The 16,645-nt window shown below is 43.7% G+C and overlaps 2 protein-coding genes across 3 annotated transcripts in view; both read left to right on the forward strand.

Moving 5' to 3' along the window:
• The window catches only part of LOC106569511 (CUGBP Elav-like family member 5), a 112,806-nt gene extending 104,769 nt beyond the window's left edge, over positions 1 to 8,037 (forward strand). Inside the window, exons 8-12 of one of the 2 annotated variants that reach the window (XM_014140927.2) lie at positions 771 to 1,001; positions 1,496 to 1,585; positions 2,162 to 2,305; positions 2,405 to 2,547; positions 2,872 to 8,037. In XM_014140927.2, coding sequence (XP_013996402.1) covers positions 771 to 1,001; positions 1,496 to 1,585; positions 2,162 to 2,305; positions 2,405 to 2,532 — 593 coding nt within the window. In that variant the 3' untranslated portion in view covers positions 2,533 to 2,547; positions 2,872 to 8,037. The remainder of the gene's footprint in view (positions 1 to 770; positions 1,002 to 1,495; positions 1,586 to 2,161; positions 2,306 to 2,404; positions 2,548 to 2,871) is intronic. The other variant, XM_014140928.2, reaches the window with a different exon arrangement.
• A 1,346-nt stretch (positions 8,038 to 9,383) lies between these two features.
• Positions 9,384 to 12,874, forward strand: LOC106569512 (protein fem-1 homolog A). The gene has a single exon (XM_014140929.2). It carries the CDS (start codon positions 9,567 to 9,569, stop codon positions 11,418 to 11,420), a length of 1,854 nt encoding a protein of 617 aa, XP_013996404.1. The 5' UTR covers positions 9,384 to 9,566; the 3' UTR covers positions 11,421 to 12,874.
• The last annotated feature ends 3,771 nt before the right edge of the window (positions 12,875 to 16,645 follow it).

Below are 16,645 nucleotides of genomic sequence, written 5' to 3' on the forward strand. Positions count from 1 at the left end.
AGGTGAGCATTTCTGTCTCTGGTGTAGTGATCATTTCTGTCTCTGGTGTAGTGATTATTTCTTTCTCTGGTGTAGTGATTATTTCTGTCTCTGGTGTAGTGATCATTTCTGTCTCTGGTGTAGTGATCATTTCTGTTTCTGGTGTAGTGATTATTTCTCTCTCTGGTGTAGTGATCATTTCTGTCTCTGGTGTAGTGATTATTTCTCTCTCCGGTGTAGTGATCATTTCTGTCTCCGGTGTAGTGATCATTTCTGTCTCTGGTGTAGTGATCTTTTCGGTCTCTGGTGTAGTAATTATTTCTGTCTCTGGTGTAGTGATTATTTCTGTCTCTGGTGTAGTGATCATTTCTGTCTCTGGTGTAGTGATCATTTCTGTCTCTGGTGTAGTGATAATTTCTGTCTCTGGTGTAGTGATCATTCTGTCTCTGGTGTAGTGATCATTTCTGTCTCTGGTGTAGTGATCATTTCTGTCTCTGGTGTAGTGATCATTTCTGTCTCTGGTGTAGTGATTATTTCTGTCTCTGGTGTAGTGATCATTTCTCTCTCTGGTGTAGTGATCATTTCTGTCTCTGGTGTAGTGATCATTTCTGTCTCTGGTGTAGTGATTATTTCTCTCTCTGGTGTAGTGATCATTTCTGTCTCTGGTGTAGTGATCATTTCTGTCTCTGGTGTAGTGATCATTTCTGTCTCTGGTGTAGTGATCATTTCTGTCTCTGGTGTAGTGATTATTTCTCTCTCTGGTGTAGTGATCATTTCTGTCTCCGGTGTAGTGAGTTTGTATTCCCCCCCTGCAGGTCTGAGCTCCCCTCCGTCCACCATGCCCTCCTCCCTGCCCAGTCTGGTGACCCCCATGATGAACGGGTATACGGGCCTCGCCCCCCAGGCTAACGTGCACCCTCTGGAGACCCTCTACACCAACGGCCTGCCCCCCTACTCCACCCAGAGCCCCACTGCTGCAGACACACTGCAACAAACCTTTACTGGGGTACAGCAATACACAGGTGCAGTACACTACACATCTCTGCTCTCGAATCCTGACCTTGATACATCCAAGTCTTCACCAGAGTCTGTTGAATGTGACTCATAAAGGACTAACTCAATCCGCACTCTCTCTCTTTTCTTTTTCACTTCATCCCCCTTACTGCTGATCTATCACTCTCTCCTCTCTCTCCCTTTCTCTCGCTCCTCTTTGTCCTCTCTCCCTCTTTCTGTCTCTCTCTCTCTGTCTTGCACTTTCTCTGTCTCTCCGCTCTTTCTCTCCTCTCTTTCTCTCTCTCCTCTTTGTCCTTTCTTTCTCTATCTCTTTCTCGCTCTGTCTTTCCTCTCTCTATTTCTCTCTCTTTCCTCTCTCTCTCTCTCTCTCTCCCTCTCTCTCTGTCTCTCTGCTCTCTCTCTCCTCTCTCTCTCCCTCTCTCTCTGTCTCTCCTCTCTCTTTCTCTCCTCCTCTCTCTCTCCCTCTTTTCTTTCTTCTCCTTCCTCCCTTTCCTCTCTGTAGCCATCTACCCAGCGACTACACTGACGCCTGTAGGTCAGTCTCTGGCACAGCACCCTCAAGTCATTGGCCAACAACAGAGGGAAGGTGAGGGTGAGTAACTATATTTACTAATTATTCATCATCATCATTATCAACAACATCATGAGTATCAAGTTTCAAAGTTTATTTGTCACATGCACAAGATACAGCAGGTATAAAACAGTACAGTGAAATGCTTACTTACAAGCTCTTTCCCGAGAATGCAGTATTCACTATCAATGTGAGAGGAAATCATTTAAAGTACTAATACAAAGTACTAATATAATGTACTAATTTAATGTACTGATATAAAGTACTAATTTAATGTACTAATATAAAGTACTAATATAAGGTACTAATATAATGTACTAATATAAAGTACTAATATGAAGTAAGAAAACGAGAAGTACCAACAACAACAAAAAGATATGTACAGGATCAGTGCCAGTTCCATAATTACAATGTGCAGCAACCTTAGTGATCATCATGAGTTTGTGTGTTAAAAATATACTGTACCATCATGATACTAGGGTCAGTGCCTCTAACAGTGTGTGTGTGTGTGTGTGTGTGTGTGTGTGTGTGTGTGTGTGTGTGTGTGTGTGTGTGTGTGTGTGTGTGTGTGTGTATCCATGCACGTGTGTGTTCCAGGACCAGAGGGCTGTAACCTGTTCATCTACCACCTGCCCCAGGAGTTTGGGGATAACGAGCTGATGCAAATGTTCCTGCCTTTCGGCAATGTCATCTCCTCCAAGGTATTCATGGACAGAGCCACCAATCAGAGCAAGTGTTTTGGTGAGTGACAAATGTTTCTAACCAAGCACAACCAGCGCCTAGGTGATTGACGCTACCACCAACGATTCAGAGCATCTTTCTGTGTCTGTATGTATGCAGGCTTTGTGAGCTTTGATAACCCGGGTAGTGCCCAGGCTGCCATCCAGGCCATGAATGGTTTCCAGATCGGCATGAAGAGACTAAAGGTGCAGCTGAAACGTCCCAAAGACGCCAGCCGTCCCTACTGACACCCCCCAGCATAGGTAAAACCTGTGTCTACTGTTATAGATAATATAATGAAGTTATTAGTGTTTTTATCAATGCTGTTTCACCCAGATTTTAGCTGTCTATGTTGATCAAAAACTGTATAACAAAGTTACACTTCACACTAGTGTCCAGAGTCAGATTTTAGCGCTTCTCTTTCCCTCTCTCCCAATCCCCCCCCCCCTCTCTCTCTCTCTCTCTCTCTCATTATCGGTATTTCTCTCTCTCTCTCTCTCTCCCTTCCTTCCGCTTCCCCCCTCTTCTTTTCTCTTCCTCTCACTCTCTCCCCCTTCCCACCCTCCCCCCTCTCTCACCCCCCATAGGTTTAAACAGAAGTATGGAGGACGTCTTTGATGGAATAAGACATTTCGTGAAGGAACAAACTCAAAAGTTATTCTGTTTTTAAAACAATGGAAAATAGACTTCATATGGGAGTTGGGAAGAGATATGCTTTCATCTTCAAACATATCTGACTGGGAGACGACAGGACTCGCAGCTCTGCAGCAGTGAAAGTTTGGTATTACAGACAGAGAGCAATGGGATAGAACAAGACTTTCAAAACAAACATATTTTTTTTGTTGTTGATACAAACAGAAACAACTTTGAACAGTTCAGCATCTTTGGAGACTTGGTAGTGAAGAAGAACACCACAAGCAGACTAACAAGCAATGCTAAAAAGGATTTGGATTTCTGATAGACTCAAAGAGCATAGTGAACAAGAGACTTCAGGTTTTTCCTACCTTGTAATGAACGAATAAGGGTTCAAACTTGATCTGAGGATGCCCGGTATATCTGGGAAGAGATTATTTCAATGTTCCTTTCTTTCTCTCTCTCTCTGTCTCTCTTTCTCTCTCTCCTCTTTATCCTTTCTCTGTGAGTCCCAAGCTTGCAACTTTCTCAAGTTTCCATAGCAACCAAGCAAACTGCACCCCCTTGGGATCGGAGGACCAAATGTTTTTCCTCTTTCTCTTTAATAGTCATGTACAAATACTAACAATCATAATACAATAACAGTATACTGCTTAGTTTAGTGCAAACTAACATTCAAAAATAATTGAAGTGCAGTATTCTACTGTAGTTTAATACATAACAGTGACAGAAAGGTTCTTTAGGTCAGCATTGGATAATTCACCATCAGTGTACAGCTGACTACTAAGCAGTATGTAAATGTAAAATTGGATCATGTAGCAGTCAGTTGGAGAGGTTAGTGAGGGAGAATGTTGCCGTGAGCTCTTTCTGTGGGCTGGAATACATAATGGAGCAGTTGTTTTGTTGAAAACCACCTCTTATCATCTGTTTACTGATACACTTCATCTTTGGGCACTCAGTTTGATCCTTGAACTATTTGAGTTCTGTCTCCCTCTGTGCAGCAACCACTCTGAGCCTCTGTTCTATTCAAAGTTGCCCATAGGTACAGATCTAGGATCAGCTCACTTTACCTGAATATTAACCTTAAAGCTGGAATCCGTTGTGGTGAAACTGCCACGTCCGTTTGCAATATTACAACAACAAACACGTTACTTCAAACAATGAAGGAACGTGTTTTTCCTTTCTGACATCATTGCATGCACTATTCTGCCTATAGAGCAAAGGCCATTGGATCACATTTCACTTCAGAAGCTAACTGCAGGTCTTGGGTCAGGGGTTAAAAACACATTTCACTTTCAGTCATTTAGCAGACGCTCTTATCCAGAGCGACTTACAGTAGTGAATGCATACATTTCATACATTTTTTTTTCCTTTTTGTACTGGTCCCCCATGGGAATCAAAACCACAACCCTGGCGTTGCAAACACCATGCTCTACCAACTGAGCCACACGGGACTGCATGTCAGGTGTGCCACATGGAGTAGAAGGACTAATACTATACTGTACATGTATAGTGTAATGTTATTGGAGTATATCTAATAATTATATGTAATCCATAGAAACTGTTCATAGAAACTGATCTTAGGTCAGTTTTCTGGTTGAGGTGCTTAATGGTTTAAGTTAGGATTTGTGGAGGGACAGCTGATCCAAGATCTGTGTGTCCACTTTGTTTAGCCAGTAGACTTCATGCATCGGGTTCTTCCTGGTCAGGTCACATTCTCATGAAAAACTCCTCCCACAGTAGCACAGAAAAACACTAGTATGGCACAAGTTAGAAGTTGTTTATTGCACAAGCTATTTTATCACTGTATAACAGGGGTGTCAAACACATTTTGCGATGGGGCCACATTCATTTCAACGAGGTCCATCTAAATTTGCAATAAATTGTCCTCTATCCATCATTTTTTGAATTTGCCTTGCTCCCTGGCTGTCTAGCGTTCATTTGGGTGATTATTAGCTAGCTGGACAAAGTATATTGAGTTTGTTATCCTACACAAAAAAAACACCCACAAGCCAGATTGGACCCCCTCGCGGGCCGGATCCGCCCGCAGGCCGTATGTTTCACATCCCTGGACTGCACAAACTCGAGAAAAGCAGGTCTGGTTAAATCCGGACAGTAAACTGTCAGGGGAGGCGTCATCAACAGCAGCACAGGGAGATGCAGACTTAGAGTAAAAAGCCGTTCGATCCAATTGAGTCTGACACCGTCCGGCAACCATTACATTTTAGCAGGTGTCTGCAGTCCCCTCTCTCTTGCATTTGGGTGAATGTTATATTTCGTTTGGAGAGACAGAGAGCGCAGACACTACTTTATTGGAAGAAAACATAAAATTGGCTTTTAAAGGGCTATACAAGGTCCAATTGTGAGCACTAGTCATTCATTCATTGTGCTGTCTAAGACAGGTTGGGAACATTGTCACAGTACCTCCCTCAGGGAACACTAGAAACCGACAAAGGAACATAAAAAAACACTCTAGAATGCACTGGTGACGATTCCAAGAGACACTCTAGAATGCACTGGTGACGATTCCAAGAGACACTCTAGAATGCAGCGGTGACGATTCCAAGAGACACTCTAGAATGCAGCGGTGACGATTCCAAGAGACACTCTAGAATGCAGCGGTGACGATTCCAAGAGACACTCTAGAATGCAGCGGTGACGATTCCAAGAGACACTCTAGAATGCAGCGGTGACGATTCCAAGAGACACTCTAGAATGCAGCGGTGACGATTCCAAGAGACACTCTAGAATGCAGCGGTGACGATTCCAAGAGACACTCTAGAATGCAGCGGTGACGATTCCAAGAGACACTCTAGAATGCAGCGGTGACGATTCCAAGAGACACTCTAGAATGCAGCGGTGACGATTCCAAGAGACACTCTAGAATGCAGCGGTGACGATTCCAAGAGACACTCTAGAATGCAGTGGTGACGATTCCAAGAGACACTCTAGAATGCAGTGGGTGAGGGAGGGGGATTTTCTCTCTTTTTCTTTCATTTTTGGTCATCATCACATCTTCAAGAGTGAGCCATATTTTCACTAACTCCTAGTGAATGTTACTGCCTATTTTACTTACAGACAATTCCTGACCCAATATCCCCTGAGAGATACACAGAATAGCACGTTTCACGGAACATTCCTAATGGTACACTGAACATGGCTACTGCTTCAAATATCACTGACTATTGCTGTGAGTTGGAATGTCCCCTCCACTTCTATCCTATATGGTGAGCACTGTCTGTCGACCATGGTGTGAGGCTGGACATAAGGACCAACATAGAATTCATTTGTTTTGTCATCTTGTAATAGCAGAAGATATTATCAATCATATCATAAGTGAAGTTGCCAAATAATGTTTAATCTATTTATGAATTCTAATATGTAAATGTAATTATCTTGTAACATTCCAGGCCAGTTGGCAGCTGAGAGATAAATATGAAGTAGCTATTTTAGTTTTATCGATATTAGTTTATTCACTGTGCACAGAATCATAAACCAACTGGACATATGGGTATACCAATGAACATTTATATTCAAGATGTGTATTATACATTGATTTATTTTCATGGGATTTAATCATTGTCAAGATATAGCTTACTTCTTATTAGCTGCCAGCCTTGTATTCTCTTGTATCCGCATGTTGTTTCCTCACAGAGATGTATTCAAAGGAAGAAACGGGACGTTTTGTTTAGAGTCAAAGGTCAACTCCATTTCAATCGCTTGTCAGTTGAACTGGACAATAGAATTTCTCTATAGGACAGAAGTTAAATTCCTATATTGACTGTTAAGACAACACTGTCGGCTTTAATGATGCATGCCTCTGTGAAAAGTTTACTGACCAGCAGCCTCTCAACACTGTTAGCAGCGTAGTAATATAATTATTAGTGGGGGGAGCAGTCAAATTGCTTTGGACTGAGGGTCAAAAACCCATCTAGGAATTATATTTCTATGGTAAGCTGAGCTTGGCCTGCGACTGATGCAGGAAGAAAGTCAGTCTTGATGTTTGATCCAGATCCTGAGGTAATAGCAGTAGTCCTAGTTGCACTAAGAGACAAGCAGTGCACTACAGTAACTTGACAGGTAATTTGACCTTTGCTCATCCTATAAATATAAAGCAGTATCCTGAAGGCTAAATTAATGCTATTATTGCCAAGCAGATGGTTGGAAATCTATGTGTATATTTCTATGTTTTATTCAGGTTCTGGGGTTATATGCTTTTTGGGGGTTGGGGTATATAAAGATAGTTTACTGTGCTTTTTCTATATGCGTTTATTAACTACTACCTGAATGAAGCCATGTTACTTTCAATCAAATGATTACATGTATACTTAGCATTCCTACTGCACTACCTCTATAAGGTGATGTGTATATAAAAAAACAAGACTTCTATTTTCATTTGAAGATTTATTATGAGTTTTTGTGTGTTTACTGCCAAAATCCACCTATATCCATCCTTACTGCTCAACTGGAGGCTTGGGGATTTGGATGATAAGGGGACTTGGATAATGGGAGGGAGTGGGGGGGTGGGTCATGCCATTCTCATGAATGAGACTGTATGATTCTGTACTGTGTTTTGAATGCCATGGGAAAGGAGGATATAGCTTGATGTAAATAAGGAAATCTGTTTAATTCCATAATAGTCAGCACACAAATCTTTTCAGGTAATGGGGTGATGGTTGGGGGAGGGATAGAGAGGGGTAGGGGTGATAGGGGAGATAGTGGTGGTGGCTGGGGTTGGCATTTGAAGATTGTGACTTACTTCAGCAGTTTCTTAGCACAATATACAAAATGTATAGATGATTGAGAGATGGGGATTAGGAGAGTTGTAGGTAATGCCGAGGGGAGAAGAAGGGGACATGATGATGTCTTTGAAACCACAGCTCTCTTAGAGTGCTCATGTCTCTCCTATACTTGCTGCTTTGACAATTATAAAGTTCATATGCTTTAATTTATTTGCTTATTTATTGGGTTATATTTATTACTTTTCCTTGTATTTATTATTTTTATTTCCTGTTTTTTTTTCAGATATGAATGATACAGAATGCTTACTGGGGCTTTTTCTCTCTGTACTTTTTCAATTTTACAATAAAATATTCTAATAGTACCGTAACATCTCAAAATCCTGTCTCCAGTGATTCTTAACCCCAGCAGTGAAAAAATATGTGTTTTTGCTGCCCTCTGCTGTTTGCTATCTCCCAGTTTAAGTAGCCTATGGTAATAGCCAACAACATACACTGAGCTTGATAAACATTAGGAACACCTGCTCTTTCCATGACATAGACTGACCAGGTGAATCCAGGTGAAAGATATGATCCCTTATTGATGTCACTTGTTAAATCCACTTCAATCAGTGTAGATGAAGGGGAGGAGACAGAGTAAATAAAGATGTTTAAGCCTTGAGAGACAGATTGTGTATGTGTACCATTCAAAGGATGAATGGGCAAGACGAAAAATTGAAGTGCCTTTGAACGGGGTATGGTAGCAGGTGCCAGACACACCGGTTTGAGTGTGTCAAGAACTGCAACGCTGCTGGGTTTTCCACGCTCAACAGTTTTCATGTGTATCAAGAATGGTCCACCACCCAAAAGACATCTAGCCAACTTGACACAACTGAGGAAAGCATTGGAGTCAACACAGGCCAGCATTCCTGTGGAACGCTTTCGACACCTTGGTAAAGTCCATTCCCTGACGAATTGAGGCTGTTCTAGTGCTCCTAATGTGTGTCAATTCAGTGTATATATGCCATACATCCACCGTTATTTGATTTCAATAGGCTATAGTGCAGACTATGGATCTAGTACTCACACATCATTCAATGAAGACACAAGCTATGCCACAATGCTGCACAGATTGATGGTATTTAAAAAATAGTATTTGCATGTCATGCTTATTGAAAAATATATATTATTTGGGATTTGGGAATGATCTGTAGGGGCCTAGTTTATGTGAAGGAGTCCACACACACATAGGCCTACTTCAAATAATAATTCAGCACCTTGGACAGCACCTAATTAGCTACTCTCACCGGCATAGCTGACAGACAGCACAAGACAGACTATATTCCCTAATTAAAAGTATTTTTGTATCAGTGTAGATGTGAGAGATATGTTCCATACAAAAGGTTGACGACAGAAATAAAGAACCATTAATATTTATTCTGTAAAATATAAAGTGATGCCACTCGTTTCGAGTTTTAGGGTGAGCCTGCTCTTTGTGTTTCGGGGTTCTTGGGGATTGTAGTTTAAATACGTTTACAAGGAAGCTACTTATTCATTCTAGTGAACGAGGAACACGTTCGCCTAAAAACTTCACTTCCCGTTTTAAACCATCTAGCGCTGAGTTCACTCGTGCGAAATGGCTCATGGGAATTATATTTCCAATCAGTGGGAAAGTGCCGTTTCATCCTTCGTGAAATTATTTCTCAAAGACTACATACACCAAAATGCTAAGCGTATATTGTAAACATAGATCTGTCAAAGAACACAAACGCCATCTTGACAGCAGCCTTAAAATGGCAGAGAAATGCCAGGGACAAACCGAGCCACGAACAAGGTTTCTTTTATTATTTTGAAAAGACAGTCCCTTCCCTAATTTTCTACAAACGTAGCTAGGGGGTTGATGGCCAGTGAGAGAGCCGAAAGACGTTAAAATGGATATCACGACGGCGGTTTTCAACGCGGCCAGAAATGGTAAGCTGAAACTTATCCAGAAGTTGCTGAGTAACAAAAGTCCCGAGGAGTTGGAGGCTCTCGCCGAGGAGAAAACGCAGGGAGGCACCCCCCTCCTCATTGCCTCTCGATATGGACACTTAGAGGTTGCCGACTATTTGCTTGAACATTGTAAAGCTAACGTGGAACTAGGAGGCTCGGTGAACTTTGACGGCGAGACGATTGAAGGGGCTCCCCCGCTATGGGCGGCTTCGGCGGCTGGTCACCTCCCTGTCGTCCGCACACTCCTTAAACACGGTGCCTCTGTCAACAACACTACGCTGACCAACTCAACGCCCCTCCGCGCTGCCTGCTTCGATGGTCACCTGGAGATTGTCCGCTACCTGGTGGAACACCGAGCAGATATGGAGGTAGCCAACCGCCATGGCCACACCTGCCTGATGATCTCCTGCTACAAGGGCCACAAAGAGATAGCCAAGTTCCTCTTGGAGCGGGGGGCCGATGTCAACCGCAAGAGTGTGAAAGGCAACACTGCACTCCACGACTGCGCCGAGTCCGGTAGCCTGGACATCATGAAGATGCTGCTGAAATGTAATGCCCGCATGGAGAGGGACGGATACGGCATGACCCCTCTCCTGGCCGCCAGCGTTACGGGGCACACCAACATTGTGGAGTACCTCGCCCACCAGCCCCACTCCTCGCGAGAAGAACGTGTTGATGCTCTCGAACTCCTGGGGGCCACCTTTGTGGATAAGAAGAGAGACCTCCTGGGGGCCATGAGATATTGGAGGAGAGCCATGGAGCTAAGACAACCAGCTGACAAGGTGGGACTCCTGGCCAAACCCCCTCCAGGTCCCCCTGTCCCTGCCTATGACTGTGCCCGTGAGGTGAGCATGGCAGAGGAGCTGGAGGCTCTGATCACAGACCCCGATGAGATGCGGATGCAGGCCCTGCTTGTCCGAGAGAGAATCCTGGGGCCCTCGCACCCCGACACCTCCTACTATATCCGCTACAGAGGGGCCGTCTACGCCGACTCAGGCAACTTTGAGCGCTGTATCAGCCTGTGGAAGTACGCCCTGGACATGCAGCAGAGTAACCTGGACCCCCTCAGCCCCATGACGGCCAGCAGCTTCTTATCCTTCGCCGAGCTCTTCTCCTTCGTGCTGCAGGACCGGGCCAAGGGAACCCTGGCCACGCGAGTCACCTTCCACGACCTGATGGGGGTGTTGGGGAAGAGTGTGAGGGAGGTGGAGAGGGCGGTGGCCCAGAGGGACAGCCCCCCCGAAGCCCCCCAGTTCAACAAGGCCCTGTCCATCATCCTCCACCTGGTGTTCCTGCTGGAGAAGCTGGAGTGCACTGCGGAGCAAGAGCACCAGAAGAAGCAGACAGTGTACCGCCTACTAAAGCTGAACCCGCGGGCGAGGAGAGGCTTCACCCCCCTGCATATGGCCGTGGACAAGGACACCACGTCAGTGGGCCGCTACCCTGTAGGTCGCTTCCCCTCCCAGACCGTGGCCTCGCTGCTGCTGGAGTGCGGGGCGGATGTGGACTCGCGGGACTGTGACAACAACACGCCCCTGCACATCGCCGCCAGCAACGGTTGCCCGGAGATCATGGCATTGCTGGTGAGGGCGGGGGCACACTTCGACGCCACCAACTCCCAGAGGAAGACAGCATACAACCTGCTGGATGAACAGAGCAACGGGCACCCGGCCCTCTTCCCCCTCAACTATGTCACTCTGCAGTGCCTGGCGGCACGCGCCATTGAGAAGCACAGACTGCCCTACAAGGGCCTCATCTCTGAGGAGATGGAGGTGTTTATTGAGCTGCACTGAAACCCCCCTCTTTGCTAAATATCCCCATCCTTGCCCCAGACGCCTTTTAAACCCTTCAACAATGACCCCCATCATCTTCACCCATGTCCCCCTGACTCAACTCACCTTACCCAAGCCTACCTCCCTTTCCTATGGTTATTCTTCTCTCTGTGCCTCTCCTAACTCCAGACTGTGAGCGCCGTCTCAGATTCAGACCAAATCACAGCAATAATCCTCCAGGCCGCTAAACATTATACTGACAACAGACTGGGAGCATCTTAATTGTGGCTACATGCTCTCTTTAGATGACCTATTATTAACACGTGGACATGTTCTAAGTGCTAGGTTGCTATTTGTTTGCAGGTGGGGGGGGGAAACGTAGGCTTTTATGCTTTCTGTTTTACATTTTTCTTCTGTTTTTCTCAATAAGATGGAGGACTGCTCACAGAAAGAACAGTATGGTGGTGCCTGTATGTTTTGGGTGCTGGCTTGTTTTTAGGTGGGAATGGAAGCTGTATTACTTGATAGGACATGATCAAATATTGCATGACATGAGCCTTAAAGAGTGAATAGGATAGCTTGTTTGTTAAATCTGTCTTGTTTTGCAAGTTTATCAAGAAACATCCTTTGAACAAACAAAGTACAGACGGTGTGCTTGGCTGCTTGGTATCGATGTATTTTTTATCATCAATTGAGCATTATTTAATCCCCTGCCTTTTACTTTGACATTTTAAGGAGTGTTTGAAAACCATTTTATGCCAAACCTCTAGCCTTATATCGGTTCTCTAAATGTGTGATCTTACAGGTTAGCCTTATCTTACTGAACTAGCTTACTACGAATGGAGCACCTAACAACTGTGGAGTGCAGACTAGCATGGGAACTCTCATAAGAATACAGTGTGATCTAGCCAGCATCTCTTCTTTAGCTCTGTCTAGACTGTGCGACGTGTTTTACAGCTTGGTCAATCTCTGGAAGTCTCCCTCTGGACAGCTTGGATACTGTGAGAAAGGAGATTTAGAGAACCTGAGTGAATGTTTATGGACTGTTGATCCCAGTATCAGGTAATCTATTCAAGCCTAGCTATCTACAGCCCATGGAATCTATGCAGTCACTCGTTGATATCAAAACCCAGAGTTGCTACTATTAACCACAGATGCAGGTGATGAGGATGGGGAATGGATCACACACTGCATCTTTTAGTCTTATTCTTTTTTTCCTTTTTTGACAGTCTCAGTTTTGCGTTCTCTTGTTTTTATCATACATGCTTTCATTTGTTTCTGTTTGTCCCTATGTAAAAACCCACCTGATTGAATGCACTTTGAAAAAAATGAAACCCTAAAGGGTAACTTTACAACATCTGGGCTATGGACTCTCAGAGCCTTTCTCTCTCAACAACTGATTTATTCATTTAACTGATGGTAACTTCAGAACAAAACTGTGTTGAGATACTTGAATAAAATTCAGTATCCCTGCAGCAGGTGGGTGTTTGTGTTGACTAGGGGATGCTTTGAATCTCTCTCTCTCCTCTCTCACATATATTTATTTATTTATTTGGGTGTTAGGCTATTGTTGTGGAGCTGTTGACTCCTGATAAGCGCAAAGTCTGTTTAATGCAATACAGTTCCGTTCTCCAGTCTCAATTCAGTTACATTAATTCCAATCACTTTTGATAACTGCTTAAATCACACTATTACAACACTCCCAATCCATTGTTTTCATTAGCAGTAGACTATCTCCTCTCACCTTTTAACCCTCTCACTGTGTTCCTATGCTGCATGTACAGGGCTGGCCAGGCCAGTGGCAACCTCACTGGTCAGAGAGGGCTGGTCAGAGGGGTTATGAAGGAGTAACAAACTGCTAGACGGACTAACACTCGTATTGAGTTTGAGTTTATTTTATTTTTACAGGGACAGTGAACATTAATCAACGTTTCAGTAAAAGTGCCGGTTTTAGCCAGCCGGCTAATTTTCAACCGCAGTCCCTGGGCAGGTTATTAAAAACAATTACAATATAGACAATCATTGAACAGTGAGCACACGCAGAGTAACATAGGACAAGCAAGATGTAGCATACAGACAGAGCAACATAGAACAAAAAGCATTACGGAGGCCCTTATATTTAGATGGATTGAAATAGGCCTGATGGAGGAACACACTATACCTCCCTGCTCTACGGCTTCCTATGCAGCTTACCTATTAAAGACTGACTACACTTAACTGAAAAGGGTTCAAGTTTGAGCCCTAGGCCTTCCCTGCTGATGTGGTTATTTCGTGACCTGGCCCTGAAAAACTCTGGACCCTCTTTGTAGTCTGTCGTTAGGGGGTCCCAGGCATTTCTTATTGGTCATGTCATATTTTCAGGAAAGCCACCTGGCTCTATTTATTGTTAATGGCTAGAAGGGATACAGCTTTTGTCAAATTGATGACAAAATGTGTCAAAAGATGTATCCCATTAGTCCAAATCATATGTATTCCCTTCCCTCACTCTTTACATTTTAGTCATTTAGCAGACGCTCTTATCCAGAGCGACTTACAGGAGCAATTAGGGTTAAGTGCCTTGCTCAAGGGCATATCAGCAGATTTTTTTTGGCCTTGTCTGCTGAAGGATTTGACCTTTCGGTTACTGGCCCAACCCTCTTAACCGCTAGGATAGCTGCCCCTTTTCCATGTGTGTCATATTTGGGTTGTCACCACAGTCTACCTTCACTATGGGTAGTAACTAATGCCTGTGATTTGTGTTAGATTGCCCTTTTACATTTCTATTATGTTTCTAAATTATATTTTATTCCAGTATCAAAAATGTATTTTATTCCCATATTTTGTCCTCAAGTGACAAACAGAACATGCTCTCCCTCCCTTTCTCTGTCTGTAGTTACAGAAGATGTGGTGAGAAAAAAAAAGCCAAACAGAAACTTGATATTTTGCTGCCCAGTGTATAAATAGAGTGTAATCTATGTCAGTGTGGGGCAGTGGTGGAGATGGGACCATTTCCACTGCTATTTTAGGGGTCTTTCGCCTCAGTCTCTGCCCTGCAAACAGGCTTACGGTAAGGTAATACACATAGTCAGTCAGGTCACTGGATGACTAGCAGGGACCGTGTCCCAGAAACCACTCTACAATGAGTTTGGTCCTTGGTTGAACTGATTTTGTCATATCATCTATTTCTGACCCTAGCCAATAGCCTATTGTAAAATTATGATAATTTAAGTTATTGATCACATTTTGATAATGCCATGTTTTACACTTCCCATAGCATACAGTTTTATCGTTATGGGGCTATCCCTCTTTTAATGACTGTTCATGTTAACGATTATTATTCAATGTTAAACAGTTACTGTTAAATTCAGTTGGGTCTCAGTTTTCTTTAAAAGGTTAGAGGTCATGGGGTGAACTTCAGAGAGGTCACAGGAGTGTCAGTAGACCTCAGCCTAAAAAAACAACCCCCAATCCCTGACTCCCTGTTCCCTCTGAAGGAACTGGGATAGGCGGACCCCCTTTCTGCCCATTGGCCTATCTGGTCGATTCAACACCTGGCCCCCTTTTCAAAGCAGAGAAAACAATATGCTAATAGCTTCTGCAGCTAGCTCTGTGGTATGCAAGGTCTTTCCACCGTAGGCCTATTGCTGACACCCAGCGTTGCGATCTATTCAAATAAAATTTGGTCAAAAAGGACTGTCCAATTATTGAATTGGACCTCATCGAAGAAATCTTAAGTTTAAAGTAATTTACAGCATTTCTATGTCACTTAACGCAAATACTATTTAGACCACAGCAAAATGACCCCAGCCATTATCATATTGGTTGCTGTAGGTTCTTTCATGTCAGTCGATCTAAAAACACAGCCTATTAGCTACTGTATACAATTAGCCACTAACACTAACTCAGCAGTTGGACTAAAAAATATAAAATGTGTATAGTTTCGTTACAATATTTTGGGGTCAGTTTTGCAGCCGAGTTCCTGCAATTCTACACATTCTGGCATTGGGATAACATTTTGCAGATTTAAAGCTAATTTCCTGCAACATTTTGCAATGACTTATGCAATGTTAATATGATATGAGTGACTAACAAAATCAATGGGGGCCCCATAAGTATTCAGATCCTTTACACAGTACTTTGTTGAAGCACCTTTGGCAGCAATTACATGATGCTACAAGCTTGGCACACCTGTATTTGGGGACTTTCTCCCATTCTTCCCAGATCCTCTAAAGCTCTGTTGCTGCACAGCTACTTTCTGGTCTCTCCAGAGATGTTTGTTGGTGTTATAGTCCAAGCTTTGGCTGGGCCACCCAAGGACAGACTCAGAGACTTGTCCCGAAGCCACTCCTGCGTTGTCTTGGCTGTGTGCTTAGAGTCGTTGTCCTGTTGGAAGGTGAACCTTCGCCCCAGTCTGAGGGTTCTGGAGCAGATTTTCATCCCAAGAGTTCACTCTTGGTTTCATCAGACCAGAGCATCATGTTTCTCATGGTCGAGTCCTTTCGGCAAACTCCAAGCAGGCTGTCTTGTCTGGCCATTCTTTTTGGTACCCTTCCCCAGATCTGTGCCTCGACACAATCCTGTCTCGGAGCTCTACGGACAATTTCTTCAACCTCAGGGCTAGGAACAGTGGGTTAACTGCCTTGTTCAGGGGCGGAACAACAGATTTTTACCTTGTCAGCTCGGGGGTTCGATCTTGCAATGTTTCGGTTACTAGTCCAACGCTCTAACCACTAGGCTACCTGCCGCCCCTTTCCAAATCATGTCCAACCAATTGAATTTACCACAGATGGACTCCAATCAAGTTGTAGAAACATGTCAAGGATGAATGGAAATAGGATGCACGGTCTGAATTTTTATCTGAGAGAAATCTAAACCTTTTTCGCTTTGTAGTTATGGGGTATTGTGTGTAGATTGAGGAAACTTTTTAGAATAATGCTGTAATGTAACAAAATGTGAAAAAGTCAAGGGTTCTGAATACTTTCAGAATGCGCTGTAGTTATGGCCCTAGCTCATAAACCTGTTTAGGAAACTGGCAGTCCCCCGGTTGCTGTGGCAGAAGACTACAACTGTATATAGCGGGCCTTCATATTTAGTAAAATATGCACGCTACTGTGTGAGGAGATACATTCCATCATGGCTTCCAGTATATTAGACCTCTGATTAAACCTTTTTGTTTATAGGCAATAGGTATACACTTTGTACATTTTATATGTGGAGCGGATAAGCATCTCTATTACATGTTAGCCCGCTATGGCATGTTGTTGCCC

This window comes from Salmo salar, chromosome ssa14 (genome assembly GCF_905237065.1).
Source record: "Salmo salar chromosome ssa14, Ssal_v3.1, whole genome shotgun sequence".
In the NCBI taxonomy this organism is placed as follows: domain Eukaryota; kingdom Metazoa; phylum Chordata; class Actinopteri; order Salmoniformes; family Salmonidae; genus Salmo; species Salmo salar.

Bases quoted from the DNA above. Each gene is read 5' to 3' on its own strand.
- LOC106569512 (XM_014140929.2), top strand. From the start codon at position 9,567: ATGGATATCACGACGGCGGTTTTCAACGCGGCCAGAAATGGTAAGCTG.